This window comes from Candoia aspera, chromosome 8 (genome assembly GCF_035149785.1).
Source record: "Candoia aspera isolate rCanAsp1 chromosome 8, rCanAsp1.hap2, whole genome shotgun sequence".
NCBI lineage: Eukaryota > Metazoa > Chordata > Lepidosauria > Squamata > Boidae > Candoia > Candoia aspera.
Window position 1 is genome coordinate 34,873,526 of NC_086160.1, and position 16,015 is coordinate 34,889,540.

The window sequence follows — 16,015 nt, forward strand, 5'->3', positions numbered from 1 at the left end:
CCCAGAATGAACATACAGTTTCCTTAAAAATGCTACAAAAGTATATGGATGTACACACACGATGTTGCCTACAAAATTCATTATACACTGCTAGAGGACATTAATCTATTTCCACAGTGAATTTAAAATTTTCCTGGGTCAGCTTTTCCATCTGAAGGTGGAGTGGATAAATGGTGCAATATTAAATAAATTCTCCCGTATATATGCTTCTCTCTCATTCCTGGAAGTTCCGCAATATTGCCTTAATTTTTTTTATAATGTACCTTAGTAGATAATGTTTTGAGAGCACTGAATGTGGGTAGTACCTTTGCCATTGGCATTAATTGAGGAGTCTTTTTCACCGTCTCATGACGTTCATATTTTATTTATTCCTATGCAAATGTACAGAACTAAGCCTGCTGAAGACATGTGCAAAGTGAAAAAGGATCTTATCAGTTTCAAACCAGCTGTGTGTGTGTGTGTGTGTGTGTGTGTGTGCTAGCGCGCATATATAAATATTTTGGTCTATGAATTTCTAAGATTTATGCATAAATCTTTTAGAAATTCATAGACCAAAATATTTTGCTCTTGTTGCTAAGACACAAAAAGTATATTTGCATTCTCAGTGAAAACTGGATTAGTGAAAAACCCATGACTGAGAGACTTTAAAAATTATACTGGCAAGGAAAGAACTAATGGCCACATACTTACTGGAAGGTAATATTGCAATTAACAAGTTATCAGGTATTAATAACAAGAATAGAAAATCTGGGTTTTTTTATAAAGTATAAAAAGTTGCCTGATTATGATTTACTGTAATACTGAACTATGGCTAAATGCTACAAGGATAGATTCTAGCTTTTTGTTTTCATGCATATATTGAGATCAGAAGTATTTCTTTCTTACTCAGTTAATTCCAGCTTAGCATTAGAATCAGACAAACAGTCTTAACGATTTATTGAAACCAATCAACTTCATTTCCGATAGATAACATTGGTCTCCTTAGAAAAATAAAGTTAAGTCTAATTTTAGTTTCATGGGTCAGACATTAACACTGAATTGTAATCAGTTAGACTGGAAATAAAAGCTTTAGACTTCTTCAGAGTCCTATGGAAGGATCAGGGATATAAATAAGGTTCATCAGTATTTAATTACATACCTTGTGTAATTAGTATTTGCAGCTTCTATTGTTGAAAAATATTTTAATGATAAAAGGCTTGAAGGCAAAATACCTAGACATATCTTTATGAATTCAGCCCTATAGTCCAATCCATTTTTGCTTATAACCAAGATTTATCTGAAGCCCCCGAAATATGAATGCTAATTTTTCTGATTTGCTTCCGTCTTTTTTATCTCTACCATTTCGAATGTGATTAAATTCTCAGTTTGTAGAACTTCGTACTGAGAATCTCTTTAGATTTACCCTTCTGGAAAATTTAATGCTAGCACTTATTAAAATGCTGATTGGCTTCAGTATGGGAGAACTAGTTGTGAAACATTTATTTGTGCTTGCATATATGCACGCATGCCATTTAACTACTACCGCAATCCTCATGGACTCTAGGCAGTTTACAGATTTGAAAACAGTAAGAATAAAAATACATGTTAAAACTTCAATGACGAAAATATAATAAGTATATCCAATAATAAAAATATATACATCACACACACACACACACACACAAACACGGCTCTGCAGTAAGTCCCAAAGGCCTCTGGAAAAGCAAAACATTCCATAGTAAACACTGAGTTCCTTTAGGAATCAAAGGTAGTTATTTGACAGGGTTAAATCTTTTGAGTTGTGCTCAGCTCTCGCTCACTGCATTCATGCATGTTTGGGGAAACATTACAGAGGTAGTTTGCCATAGCCACCTTCTGTAATGGATCTGTGATTTTTCAATCCAGCCAATAGCCCTGGAGTTTCCAGGTAGTCACCACACCTAACGCTAATCAGGGCTGACTTTGCTTAGCTTTCAAGATCAACCAAATTCATACTGAAATACAGTATAAATAATTATGTATAGATTGGGGAACATATATTCAGTACTCATATGATTCTGGTGAAGAACTTTTCATGTGGGGGGGTGGTTAGGTTATTGAAACTAATTAATGAAATACTGATTTTTTTACCTAATTTTTTGATGCTTGTATTTATTTCATGTTCTATGTTTATTTTTTATCTCTTTCATCTTATTATTACTGTCTTCTTTTCATCTTTCTTTTCCTTTTCTCAAATATACTTACAGTAATAGATATATATATATATTTAAAATATTGCTATATATTAAGACAGAGGTAGACCATTCATGGCACATGGGCCAGTGTTGAACTCTGAACCCCATTTTGAAGACCTGGAATTCTCTACAATCTGATAACAAACCACTGAGTTACAGTGGCCAATCTTAGTTTTTGTTTTCCAAAGGAACTAAAGGTAATGGCCGTGTGGAATTCAAAATTTAATTCCTGAGTCTGTCTGGAGAAATTTGAAGTATTTTCTACTCCTTAGAGGTTCCCCCCCAAAACAGTGTGCTTACACTTCCACATATAGGTGGTGTGATTGTGACCACACACCCATGAATATAGGAGGATCTGAATTAGAGATAGGAGGACTGTTAAAGCTGAAGTTTCAAGACAGTGTGATTGTCTTATATTTGACTGTTGCATAAATGGGTTGATGAATGATGTCCCTGCCTTATCTTTTGACTTTTCATTAAAGGCTTCTTGTTGTTTATTCGTTTAGTCGCTTCCGACTCTTCGTGACTTCATGGACCAGCCCACGCCAGAGCTTCCTGTCGGTCGTCAACATCCCCAGCTCCCCCAGGGATGAGTCCATCACCTCTAGAATATCATCCATCCACCTTGCCCTTGATCGGCCCCTCTTCCTTTTGCCTTCCACTCTCCCTAGCATCAGCATCTTCTCCAGGGTGTCCTGTCTTCTCATTATGTGGCCAAAGTATTTCAGTTTTGCCTTTAATACCATTCCCTCAAGTGAGCAGTCTGGCTTTATTTCCTGGAGGATGGACTGGTTTGATCTTCTTGCAGTCCAAGGCACTCTCAGAATTTTCCTCCAACACCACAGTTCAAAAGCATAAATCGTCCTTCTCTCAGCCTTCCTCATGGTCCAGCTCTCGCAGCCATATGTTACTACGGGGAACACCATTGCTTTAACGATGCGGACATTTGTTGTCAGTGTGATGTCTCTGCTCTTAACTATTTTATCGAGATTTGTCATTGCTCTTCTCCCAAGGATTAAGCGTCTTCTGATTTCCTGACTGCAGTCAGCATCTGCAGTAATCTTCGCACCTAGGAATACAAAGTCTTTCACTGCTTCTACATTTTCTCCCTCTATTTGCCAGTTATCAATCAAGCTGGTTGCCATAATCTTGGTTTTTTTGAGGTTTAGCTGCAAACCAGCTTTTGCACTTTCTTCTTTCACCTTCATCATAAGGCTCCTCAGTTCCTCTTCGCTTTCAGCCATCAAAGTATCATCTGCATATCTGAGATTGTTAATGTTTCTTCCAGAGATTTTAACTCCAGCCTTGGATTCCTCAAGGCCAGCTTGTCGCATGATGTGTTCTGCATACAAGTTGAATAGGTAGGGTGAGAGTATACAGCCCTGCCGTACTCCTTTCCCAATCTTAAACCAGTCCGTTGTTCCGTGGTCTGTTCTTAGTGTTGCTACTTGGTCGTTATACAGATTCTTCAGGAGGCAGACAAGATGATTTGGTATCCCCATACCACTAAGAACTTGCCACAATTTGTTATGGTCCACACAGTCAAAGCCTTTAGAATAATCAATAAAACAGAAATAGATGTTTTTCTGAAACTCCCTGGCTTTTTCCATTATCCAGCGGATATTGGCAATTTGGTCCCTAGTTCCTCTGCCTTTTCTAAAGCCAGCTTGTACATCTGGCAATTCTCGCTCCATGAACTGCTGAAGTCTACCTTGCAGGATCTTGAGCATTACCTTACTGGCATGTGAAATGAGTGCCACTGTTCAATAGTTTGAACATTCTTTAGTGTTTCCCTTTTTTGGTATGGGGATATAAGTTGATTTTTTCCGATCTGATGGCCATTCTTGTGTTTTCCAAATTTGCTGGCATATAGCATGCATTACCTTGAGAGCATCATCTTGCAAGATTTTGAACAGTTCAGCTGGGATGCCGTCGTCTCCTGCTGCCTTGTTATTAGCAATGCTTCTTAAGGCCCACTCAACCTCACTCTTCAGGATGTCTGGCTCTAGCTCACTGACCACACCGTCAAAGCTATCCCCAATATTGTTATCCTTCCTATACAGGTCTTCTGTATATTCTTGCCACCTTTTCTTGATCTCTTCTTCTTCTGTTAGGTCCTTGCCATCTTTGTTTTTGATCATACCCATTTTTGCCTGGAATTTACCTCCACTGTTTCTAATTTTCTGGAAGAGGTCTCTTGTCCTTCCTATTCTATTGTCTTCTTCCACTTCTGCACATTGCTTGTTTAAAAATAATTCCTTGTATCTTCTGGCTAACCTCTGGAATTTTGCATTTAATTGGGCATATCTCCCCCTATCACTGTTGCCTTTTGCTTGCCTTCTTTCTTGGGCTACTTCTAGTGTCTCAGCAGACAGCCATTTTGCCTTCTTGGTTTTCTCTTTCTTTGGGATGTATTTTGTTGCCGCCTCCTGAACAATGCTGCCAACTTCTGTCCAGAGTTCTTCCGGGACCCTATCTACTAAGTCCAGTCCCTTAAATCTATTCTTCACCTCCACTGCATATTCCTTAGGAATATTAGTGAGCTCATATCTAGCTGATCTGTGGGTCTTCCCTAATCTCTTTAGTCTGATCCTAAATTGTGCAAGAAGAAGTTCGTGATCTGAACTACAGTCAGCTCCAGGCCTTGTTTTTACCGACTGTACAGATGTCCGCCACCTTTGGCTGCAAAGGATGTAATCAATCTGATTTCGGTGTTGTCCATCTGGTGAAGTCCATGTATAAAGCCGTCTCTTAGGTTGTTGGAAGAGAGTGTTTGTTATGCAGAGTGAATTGTCTTGGCAAAATTCTATCAGCCTATGTCCTGCTTCATTTTGTTCTCCCAGGCCATACTTACCTGTAATTCCAGGTGTCATTTGACTGCCCACCTTAGCATTCCAGTCTCCCGTGATGAAAATAACATCTCTTTTAGGTGTGTTGTCCAGTAGGTGCTGCAGATCCTCATAGAACTGCTCTACTTCAGCTTCTTCAGCATTTGTGGTTGGGGCGTATATTTGGATCACTGTGATGTTAGATGGCTTGCCCTGAATTCGAATTGAGATCATTCTATCGTTTTTTGGGTTGTATCCAAGCACTGCTTTAGCCACTTTACTATTAATTATGAAGGCTACTCCATTTCTTCTGTGGTCCTCTTGTCCACAGTAGTAGATCTGGTGGTCATTTGATGTGAAGTGGCCCATTCCAGTCCATTTCAGTTCACTGACGCCCAAAATGTCTATCTTTATTCTTGACATCTCACCAATAACCACATCCAATTTGCCCTGGCTCATAGATCTTACATTCCAGGTTTCAATGGTGTGTTGATCCTTAGAACATCGGATTCACCGTTCACCACCAGCACCGTCGGCCACTAGCCGTCCTTTCGGCTTTGAGCTAGCTGCGTCATCACGTCTGGGGCTAGTTGAGCTCATCCTCTGTTCCTCCCCAGTAGCATTTTGACCATCTTCCGGCCTGGGGGTATCATCTTCCGATGGTATACCAACATATCTCTGGTTGTACTGATCCATTTAGTTTTCACGGCAAGAATACTGGGGTGGGTTGCCATTACCTTCCCCAGGGATCGCATTTAGTCTGACCTCTCTGTCATGACCTTCCCGTCTTGGGTGGCCCTTCACGGTTTAGCTCATGGCATCATTGAGGTGCTCAAGCTCCAGCACCACGACAAGGTAACGATCCTTTGCTGAAGTGAAGGCTTCTAATGATATAAAATTTCTTAGTTTTGAAGACTTCCATGTATTCAAGGCAATCTTTATTTTAGTATTTGTGTTCTTTCACAAGGCTTTCAGAGTATAGGTTTCATTACTTTCAGTGAAAGCTCAAAGGTCCTGCAGGAAAAAGGTTTGCTGTGCACTGAACCCAGCTATATTTTTATAGCTTCAAATGTATGCAGGAAAATATTATATAAATAGCAGAACAGGAAATTCCACTTGATCCGACACTAATTGTCATTTTTGGCTTCACTATAAGGCAGTTGTTAACTTAGCATATTTACCTATGGGTTAGTTGCTATCCTAATCACACATAGTATTATGGCTGACATAAATTACTTAGAGCTATCTAATACTAATACTAATACATGACATGAAAAGTAAAATGGAAGTATAGTCTTTTTTTAACCATTGCTTTCCCCAGTTCCCCAATATAGGATGTCAATATTAATTACTGTTTTACTTTCAGACTTTCTAACTCCTGTCACTGTTTTTGTCTCTTTTCTCACCATAACAAACTGGATTTTTTTTTCTTCCAGTGAGCCTCCCACCATAACTTCAATATGTCTCTCCTTGATTGTCATATTTGGATTTTTCTCTTTGAAGTTACAAGTGACATTTGGGGGGAAAAATGAATAGGTCCAACCTGTCGTGTTGTTTGGAATTCTACTATCATGCTACATAATTGATTTTAACCAGAAAACCTGGCAGTTTCTCTTATTGTCCACTCATGACTGATACAATGCTATCTCCAGAAAGTGTTTATAATTCTCCTGATACTCTTTTACTTCTGAAATATTCTCATACATTTCTGAAATCAAGGCTGCATTGTCTGCCATAATAGGCAGGATTTTCCATTTCCAATCTCCACTTAATAAGTTTCTGCCCATCATTCAGTTGTTGGCCGCCATTCTATGCATTCTAGAAGCATAAGATTTCAGCTTTAAAACTTACCACTATACCTGGAGTTCTTAATGTAACAGTAGATAAAAAACACTAGATGAGATTTGCATTGCCTTTGGAGGTGAGAGTAGGAAGTCTTTAATTTCTGAATGACATACAGAACAGCCAGTTTCAGGTTTTTTATTAATAATCGCTAAATAAATGTGAAGCAATTTATTTTCTGTTTTTTGCTTTTATAGTATTTTGCAGTTACAAATATCTTAATACATGGTCTGTAACTACAGTCATTATATAGCGATTATGATTTATTTTCTCTCCCTGCAGCCTCACACGGAATCTGTCAGTCCAACGGTGTTACCACCCTCAGCTTTACCATTAGAATTGCTAAACAATGCTGTTGCTGCATTTAGTACCGTAGAAGAACTTATCAGGTACCTTGAGCCTGACAGATGGCAGTTAGATTTGGAAGACCTGTACAAACCAACATGGCACCTTCTCGGAAAAGCATACATTCACAGCAGAAAATCGAGAGGTAACATTCCTAATTCTTTTTCTTGTCCCCTTTATTGAGCATCTAAAGCTCTTGAAAAAGCTTGCCAAATCAAGCACTTTTGAAATCATGAATTGATTGCACATGTATGTAAAGTGATTATTTTCACGCTGTTTACTGCTTTCAGAATGTAGAGTAAGACTATCTGGAAATACATTATTGTTTTGCAGTTGGCCATTTCCTAAATTGTAATCTGGGATAATAAAGGTTAAATGAACTTATTTACCAGCCCAGGAGATAACTAAGTGTGTTTTAGTGTCAGCACGCTTGGGGATCTCAGGGAAATGGAGAATTCATAAGATGGCTTCACTGTACATAATATCAAGATGCTCTCTCCTAGTCTTTTAAATTAATGTTAATGTTTTTATTATGATATAATTTTAAATGCTTTTATGGTCTGTTTTTATTGTACACCACCCACAGTCATGTACATAAGATGGGCAGCTATATAACTGTGATAAATAAAAGAAATATGTTTATCCTCATTTCAAGGATTCGTGAAGGTCACTACATGTTCAGTGCTCAATCACTACAATTGATAGTGATTGTCATGGTGACCCATACCTTTTAATGTTAGTACTTTAGCCAGGACAAAAAAGGACTGAAGTATTTTAGAAGTGCAAAGTCCCTGTTTGTTCAAACTGCCAGCTTATAGATTTCTATCCTGACATTCCTTGTCTAACCTGTTTTGCTACTGACTTCTTTGTGTGTTTTAGGATTTCATAAACCCATGGAGTTTACATGTTTTAAGCCACATTTTGCACTTTAAGATTCTGTGGCCCTTACCCAGAAATTAAGCCATAAAAATCAATAGAGTAGAAGCTGAGTGGAAGCTGCTGTGGACTATGGGCTTCTAAGTCTGATCCAACTTTTTATACTCTTAAACATAATTTAAAAACAAGAGTATTTTTCTGACTAGTAAAAGAACCTTTCTAAGGGATGGAACATGAGGCACAGCTGCATTGACCCTTGAGGGCAGATTTGTTCCACTGTTTTCTCCATTTTATTGAGCACAAGATTCATGTCATTCAAGACATTAGGCAAGTACACTGTTGAATCAGTAGGGCAGATTTCATGTTAAAACCTGTCCCTTATCTGCATGCTGCGCCGTAAAAATATTTCCTTTTGGTTGCCTTTTAAATTTGCTTTATATGCTGGGATACTGCTGCAGACTTACAGTGAAGACCTGTGAATGTCTGCTTAGAAATAGCTCTCACTCTGTTCCCAAAGGCTTATTTTCTGGTGTGAATATAAAAATGCAGATTTATTTATTTGTTTGTTTTTCAAATTTTTATCACTGCCCAATTCCCCCAAAATGGGCGACTTTGGGGTGGTTTACAATAAAAAGCCTGAATGCATTTAATAATTATAGTAAGTGAAACAGGCAACACATAAAAAGTTAAATAGTCCTGTGGAGAAATAATTGTATTCAAATGAAATTTAGAATCCCAATTCTAAATCCCAATTCTAAATTCTAATTCTTAGAATTACCAGGAACCTACTTAAATGAGAAATAAGCAAATATTTCTGAGCCCAGTTGTAGATGTTTGATCAGATGTCTAAAACACAGTATAAAGAAATAGCTGTCATCTTAATTACAGTTGTTTTCTAATTTCTGCAGTGAAACGCTGGTGTTCTTGAGCATATTTTTTAAAAAATACATGTGTGATGTCTTTCTAAATTGCTTTTTGTTGAATATGACTGTTTCAGATGCGTGTATCTATTTGTGTGGGGGGAGACTTTGCATTCTTGCCAAATGAAGCATTGGCATTCCATTCTAAAAACCACTCTGACGAAATAATGATTTTCCCATCAACAACTTCCAAAGCAAAACAATACTGAAATCTTTAAAAAGTATTTGAATAAGACACTAAAGTAGAATTGCCATTGAATAAACATATCACAGAATTGTGACAGACATCTTAAAGGACCACCATCAGACTGCATTACCAAGTCTGTAATGTAATAGCCTAAAGCAGAAAACATTCCCCATTGAGATGACATGGTATTCACTATTGACATGCAGAACTATTATAGAAATGAAAAATTCAGGGTTTTTTTTAATTGTGTGGTACCTTTTAAAAAATCACACTGAAAGGCTTAGTCCCTGAGGCTTAAAAGTACTGATAATTTCTTAGAAAGTACAACTTCAATGTCAAATGTAATATTGAAAGTTATTTGGTATATAACTTCTTAGCAATTCTTGTTTAAGCAATATAAAACAGACTGAATAGTAGTTTCTGATAAGAGTGTGTACTTAAAATGGTTGTGTCTTCATTGTAAATACTTAAGATTTTGATGAATATTATTGCCCTGCAATAGTATCTATAACAATCCAACTTTTCAAATAATTGTTAAAATTAATTCCGTTCATTAAAAAAATAGAAGGAAATACTAATGTTTTTATTCCAGTTTGATAAAAAAGCAGCTATCTGATTTTCTTTGAAATACTATAAATGCATTATATAATACAGAGATAAATAATTATGTACGTTGTGAAAGGCTCCAGGTTAATCTCTTGCATGCTTACAAGTTAGGATGTCTGGAATTTGGTCATATTTCAACAACTTAGAAGGATATGGCCAAATTAAATGGGTGTATCATCTCTTGGAATATATTTTAGAAGAAAATATAACTGTTCTTAATATTTCATAGTTAAAAAGCCATGTCTTTTATTTTCCTATTTGTGGATGATAGTAAAGCTCAAATATTTTCACCAAGGTGACCCTAGGAATTTATCAGTGCCTGTTTTCATCTTTAACTACCTCTTTTAATGTGGGAAGTGATTCTTGCCCTTTGCTGTAAGGTGAAAACAGAATTTGTACTGAGTACTTTGATAGCCTCATTGAAATTCAACTGCATGCAGATACACAGAAAATTTGAATATCAAAAAAGCAACTCATTTCATTGATACAAAAATTTATTATAGGTAGTATCTTGCATGGCATCCAAAGCAGTAGTGTGTCCCCATATTGGACTTTTGAATAGCAATTCTAATTACCTCCCTCCCAAACCCTTTCTGTTTGAGTTAATTCCAAAATTTTAAATACTGCAGCATGGCCACCAAATTTATCCTTATTAAAGTTGTTATGTATTCCACTTGAAGAGTAGAATTTGTAGTCTTCAAAGTTTGTGAGAAGCATTTTTATTTGAACCCACCTAGTATGAGCATTTCCCTATTTGGGTTGGAATTGGTTTTCAGGTAATAGTTCTGAATCATAAAGTTACATTGCCATTACAAACAAGCCTCTGGTTTTGTTTTGTTTTGTTTTGGTTTTTTTGAGTTATTTGACTAGCATGTCAAATTTGATAAATGGATGAGAGCCAGTTCAAAGGGTTTTAAAATTTTCTCAAAATAATAGATTTTTCAATTGAGTTCCATTCATAGATCTATTTTACCTTTTCTCTGGTTAAGTAAACATTTTAAACACTGATACACACAGCTAGTATTATGTCCTGCAAATTCTTAAAAGCATATTATGGGTAAGACACATAACAGAAATAAAGGAAGGATAAAGGATTTTTTTCACTTCAAAGACCTGTTGTTCAAGCACTTTGTGAAACGGCTGGTCACTTTCCCAGGTTAAGTACAGTGCTGCATAAAAATATACAGGTATATTGCAGTATAATACATTTTGATGAAGCATAAAATCTAATTTGCTAATACAGATATTTTAAAATACTGTAGAATCAGTAACAGGATCAAACTTGGAGGTTATTGTCATTTAATAAATTTATATTCCTAAAAAATCTAATTTAAAAAATAGAAATGAATTAGGGCACATAATGACCAAAGCCACATAGAATCATGAGATTAAAACAGACATCTCTGTTACCTTGTCCTTTACCAGCAGCAAAGCACTCATATTCTACTGAGCCAAGGACCAGTTTTCTTCAGGAACCCACATTTTAATACATGTTTTGAAACCTGATGTGCAGTTAAAATCTACAAACTTGTATATTTCCTTCTTGTAGGCTTAAGTTAGTGGAACCGAAGTCCAACATATATGGAGGGCATAAGATTAGGCCATCTAAGGAAAGGAAAGGGAAAAGAAAAAGGAACGTTCTTTCTTGACTGGCCATCAGTAATCTTGAAGTTCCTTCTTCCCAGTATAATACCTATCCACATAAACTTCAGAAGGTAAAGGCCCCAGACATATTAATTTTATTGGGTAGGTTCTTAACTCAGAAAAATGTTATAACTGTGTAAGTTATATTTATTGAAATTCACTAGTTTCACTAAGCCATAGGAAAGCCTGTTGGCATGGTAGGTGTCTGTTAAAAAATATTTGCATAGTTCTTGTTTCTGTATTATTTTTCTGAAAGAATTTGATGAACAAATTACAATAAATATTGGCTTCAAAATTGTTCAGTTGTAGATTTGAACCTTCTGAAGGAGGAAGTAAGAATGTATAGCTGTACTCCACGCAACTTCTCAGTGTCAGTACGGGAGGAATTAAAACGAACAGACACCATTTTTTGGCCACTTTGTCTGCTGGTTAAACGCTGCGGTGGAAATTGTGCCTGTTGTCAACATTCTTGCAGTGAATGCCAATGTGTCCCTACCAAAATCACCAAAAAATATCATGAGGTATAGTATTTTTTTTTTTAAATGGGGCCAAGGAAAACTGTAGTAATAGATGAAGATTAGCAAACTGTCATATTCAGATGGAAATATCTGAGATTTCATCTTACAAATAGTTTTTGAGATAGTTTTTCTTGTCTAGCGGACAAGCTGTGTACACAGGGGCACTTTAAGAAGAAGTCCTTTATCCTTCTAACCACTGTTGCTACCAGCTGCTAGTTTGCTAGAGAAATAATAGGTGAATAACAAGTAGAAGCAACTACAGTCCTCATCTGTGTTATTCACATGTGCATCTTCAGGTCAAGGATTTGATGGATCTTGATTTCTGTTCCCCAAGCTAGGATAAGCTTTTGCTTGTAGTTTATTTCAATATTAAATACTAATTGGAAACTCCAATTTATGAGGTTTAGAACTTTTCAGATGTTATATTGATTTATATTTACAAGTGTTGGAACAAAGAAGCAGAAGCCTGTTTTTGATATAGCTTTCATAAATATTTAGTAAACTATTTTATGGGCCAAGATATATTGGACCATACACAAATCATAAAGTTGCAGGATGAATGTGTACCTGTCAGATATTGATTTCTAATCACAGGAATAGATTTTACTTAATGATTTGCTTATTTTAATGGCATTTAAAATAACAGTTGAACTGTTCCCTTGCAGGTCCTGCAGCTGAAGCCCAGAAGTGGTGTAAGAGGATTGCATAAATCTCTGACAGATGTACCTTTGGATCATCATGAGGAGTGTAACTGTGTGTGTAAAGGGAATACAGAAGGATAAAAGGAACTTCTTTCTTTTACAACACATTGAATTAGTGGCTTATTCTGTTCTGGGGCTTGTGCATTAATCTCCTTCTGTAATCTCAGCTGTTTCCTTTGAGAATCTTCAGTGTTCAAGATTGATGGTTCTGGGGAGATGAAGAGACAAGAAATGAAACTGGGATTATGTATGCAATGTAACAGCACATGAAAGCCCACTAAAACTATGAGCAGAAGGCATTAATGAGGATTTTTTTCCTCCACCTTGATTTAACTATATAAGATCATCTCTCTCGCTCATCCTGAATTTTAAAAGATTTAAGTTTAGAAATGCTCAAAGCTTGAACTCTTCTAGTAGGCTTCCCTCTGCAGGCCAGTTACTTCTGGCTTACCATTCTAAACATCTGGAATATCACTTCACTTATTGCAATATCTCCTACACATCCTAAATGAAAGTGTTAATTGCTTACAAACTGTTATTCTATTCATAAAGTTAAACTTTATTTTTCACTTATACATGTGAAAAAGACTGGACACTTTTCCATGGTTTTTTTTCCCCCAGTCAGATTCCTGTCGTTTAGCAAAAGTGCATGGTCAGTATATATGAGCAAGGAGGAAAAGATTGAAACCAATGAAGTATCTTTATTCCTCCCACTAGTGCCTTCAAGTATTTTTTTGTTTGTTTATATTTTTATTGTGTACATTTTTATACTCTCTTTTTGATGGCATAACAATTTGCTTTTCTAATCTTGTTAAATATATCTATTTTTTACCAAAGGTATTTAATTTCCTTTGTATTTACAACCTAGAAAAATTGTATTTTAGTTCTGTAAGACCTTGGAGTCAGCGTTACAGGAAGAGGATAGAAAGAATTACTGGTTGTATAAGACAACAAAAGTAGTGGTGCATGTGCACATAGAGAGATAAAACAGATGAAAATATCATTCTGACTTTACAGTTGTATGTAAGTAGATCCATGATGCTGGGATAAGAAAAAGGAATATAATAGCTGTTTTAACCCTTTTTATAATCTAGTGCCTTGAACTAGAGAGAATGTCTGTGAGCATAGAAGCAGGCTTCAGCATGCATAAATAAGAAAATAAATACCATTTTTTGGATCAGAGATCACTGGCATAAATCTGATAAGGATCAGCATACTCATCAGAGGATAGCTGTCAGCAGACGCTGCACTGGCTTGAATAGGTTGCATTATCTTCACCTGTCCATCTACATTTTGGCAGAATCACTTCTGAAGAAATAAAGTTCTTATATGTGACCTGCGATAGATTGGGAAACAGGTTGTCTTCATGAAAAAAAATCATGAATCCTACTGATAACAGTGTGATCTTGCCACCAAATTTTATAATGGGTTTATTAAAAATGTGCACATATTTATTGCTACAGGTATAAGGGTTTTTAATATTATCATTGACAGTTGCTTCTTCATAAGTACAGTGGGCTTCCAGTATTTTAATGATGTAGAGTATAATTTTTGAAATGTGGTTTTATGTACAGTCTATATATAAACCAGTACATTTATCCCCTTCTTTGCCAAGAAGGAAAGAAGCAGTAAAATATTTTGCTTGTAAAATACTTTTAAATTGTCTAGTGTGGTTTTGTGTGTGTCTGTGTTTCTTTTTACTGTTTGGATCTATGTAATTCACAAAATAACTAATTATTGGGACAGAAAGAACTCACTATCCATATCTATCCATGGAAGGTAGTTTCCATTTAATTACAAAAAAGTATGTTTTTTTTCCCCTGTGGCTTATGCTATCTAGCAATCTAATCTGTTCTATTTCAGTTATTAAAGAAAATATATGAACAGCTGCATGCAAATATTTAGGCACTTCTGGTTAAGCTGTATGTTTCATTGAATCCCTAAATGAACAGAAGTTGACAGAACCTCAGCAAAAGATAAACATGACACCTTTCTGCAAATTTTGATGCATACTATATACAGTTGTTTTCAGATTCGCAATAATAAAATAATAAAAAATATATTAATAAATTTAATAATAAATTTGACAGGTGCAGAAGCTTGAACCCTTTCAGTCAGTACTTTGTAATACCTCCTTTGACAGAAATAAGTGTCCCAAGTTTTCTGTGGTCAGCTAAGTGTCTATTAGAATTTTTTCTCACTCTTCCTTGCCAAACCTTTCTAGCTCGGAAATATTCTTAGGTTTCCTTGTATGGCATGTATGCGTGAGACCTTCCCACAAATTTTCAATTAAACTTAAATCTGAGGATTGTGAAGACCCTTCCAAAACTTTTAGCTTTCTAAGAAATCTTCTAGATGCTGAACACCGCATCAGTCCATAAAGCACTTCATTCCAAAACGTTTCAGGCTTATCAATGTTTTACTTTGCTTACTTTAGATAATGACCTTTGGTACTGGGTGAGGCAAAAGTTTTTATCCTCCTAATCTCTCTCCCAGGTGGATCATTGTTGTATAAGCAACATTGTACTGTTCTAGATAGCTACGGTTTCTTAACAGTCTTTCTCACAGTTGAAATTGTTAGCTGGAAGCCAGAATTTGTTAACCTCTGATACTGCATTCGCCTTGTTAATTGTACAGTTACTACCTTCTTTGGGCCTTACTTACAATATTACAATAAAAAAGCCCACATTAAATCAGCTGAGTGTCCAAACTTCTGTTCTTACCAATGTATTCACTGTTTTCTTATTCTGAATCTATAAACAACTACCTATAAATAGTATGTATTTAAATGTACAGAAAAAAATGTGTTTAGCTTTGCATTGTGTACTGTGCTGCTCCTCGCTTTTGGGTTTTCATTGAGATGTAAGATTTAACTAGGGTATCTAAATGTTTGCATGCAGTTATGCTGGCTTATGGAATGGTACACAAGAAAGGCCCATTTCAGTCCAGGGTACATAAAGTGGCATGTGTATCCTGCTGCCATCACGTGTCGCCCACCCTTAGCAGACAAGTCAAAAATTTTGCCATACTTTCTTCCATTTGCCATGTGTTGGAGGAAGGCTAAGGAAAGAAGTGAGTGTCTTAAGCCCTGCAGAGGAGGATTAAGGGGAAAAATGAATGTCCTAAGAGCTTTAAAACCCCTGAAATTGCTCAAAAATACATCATAGCCCTACCCACTTTTAGAATGTGGAAGTGCAAGGCCTGTTTTTGCAACTGAGCTAATGGGAATTGCAAACTTTCAACTATTGAGACCTCTTCCCACCCTGGAAAAACAAAATGTTTGATTGGTGACTTAAATTTTCATAAAGATGTTTAATGTCAAATTTGCATAAAAG

General features: G+C 36.2%; 1 protein-coding gene across 1 annotated transcript in view; it reads left to right on the forward strand.

Moving 5' to 3' along the window:
- PDGFC (platelet derived growth factor C) overlaps positions 1-14,332 on the forward strand; it is a 109,649-nt gene extending 95,317 nt beyond the window's left edge. The window contains exons 4-6 of the mRNA XM_063309878.1: positions 7,166-7,373; positions 11,765-11,982; positions 12,645-14,332. Of these exons, the coding sequence (XP_063165948.1) occupies positions 7,166-7,373; positions 11,765-11,982; positions 12,645-12,761 (543 nt within the window). The 3' untranslated portion in view covers positions 12,762-14,332. The remainder of the gene's footprint in view (positions 1-7,165; positions 7,374-11,764; positions 11,983-12,644) is intronic.
- The last annotated feature ends 1,683 nt before the right edge of the window (positions 14,333-16,015 follow it).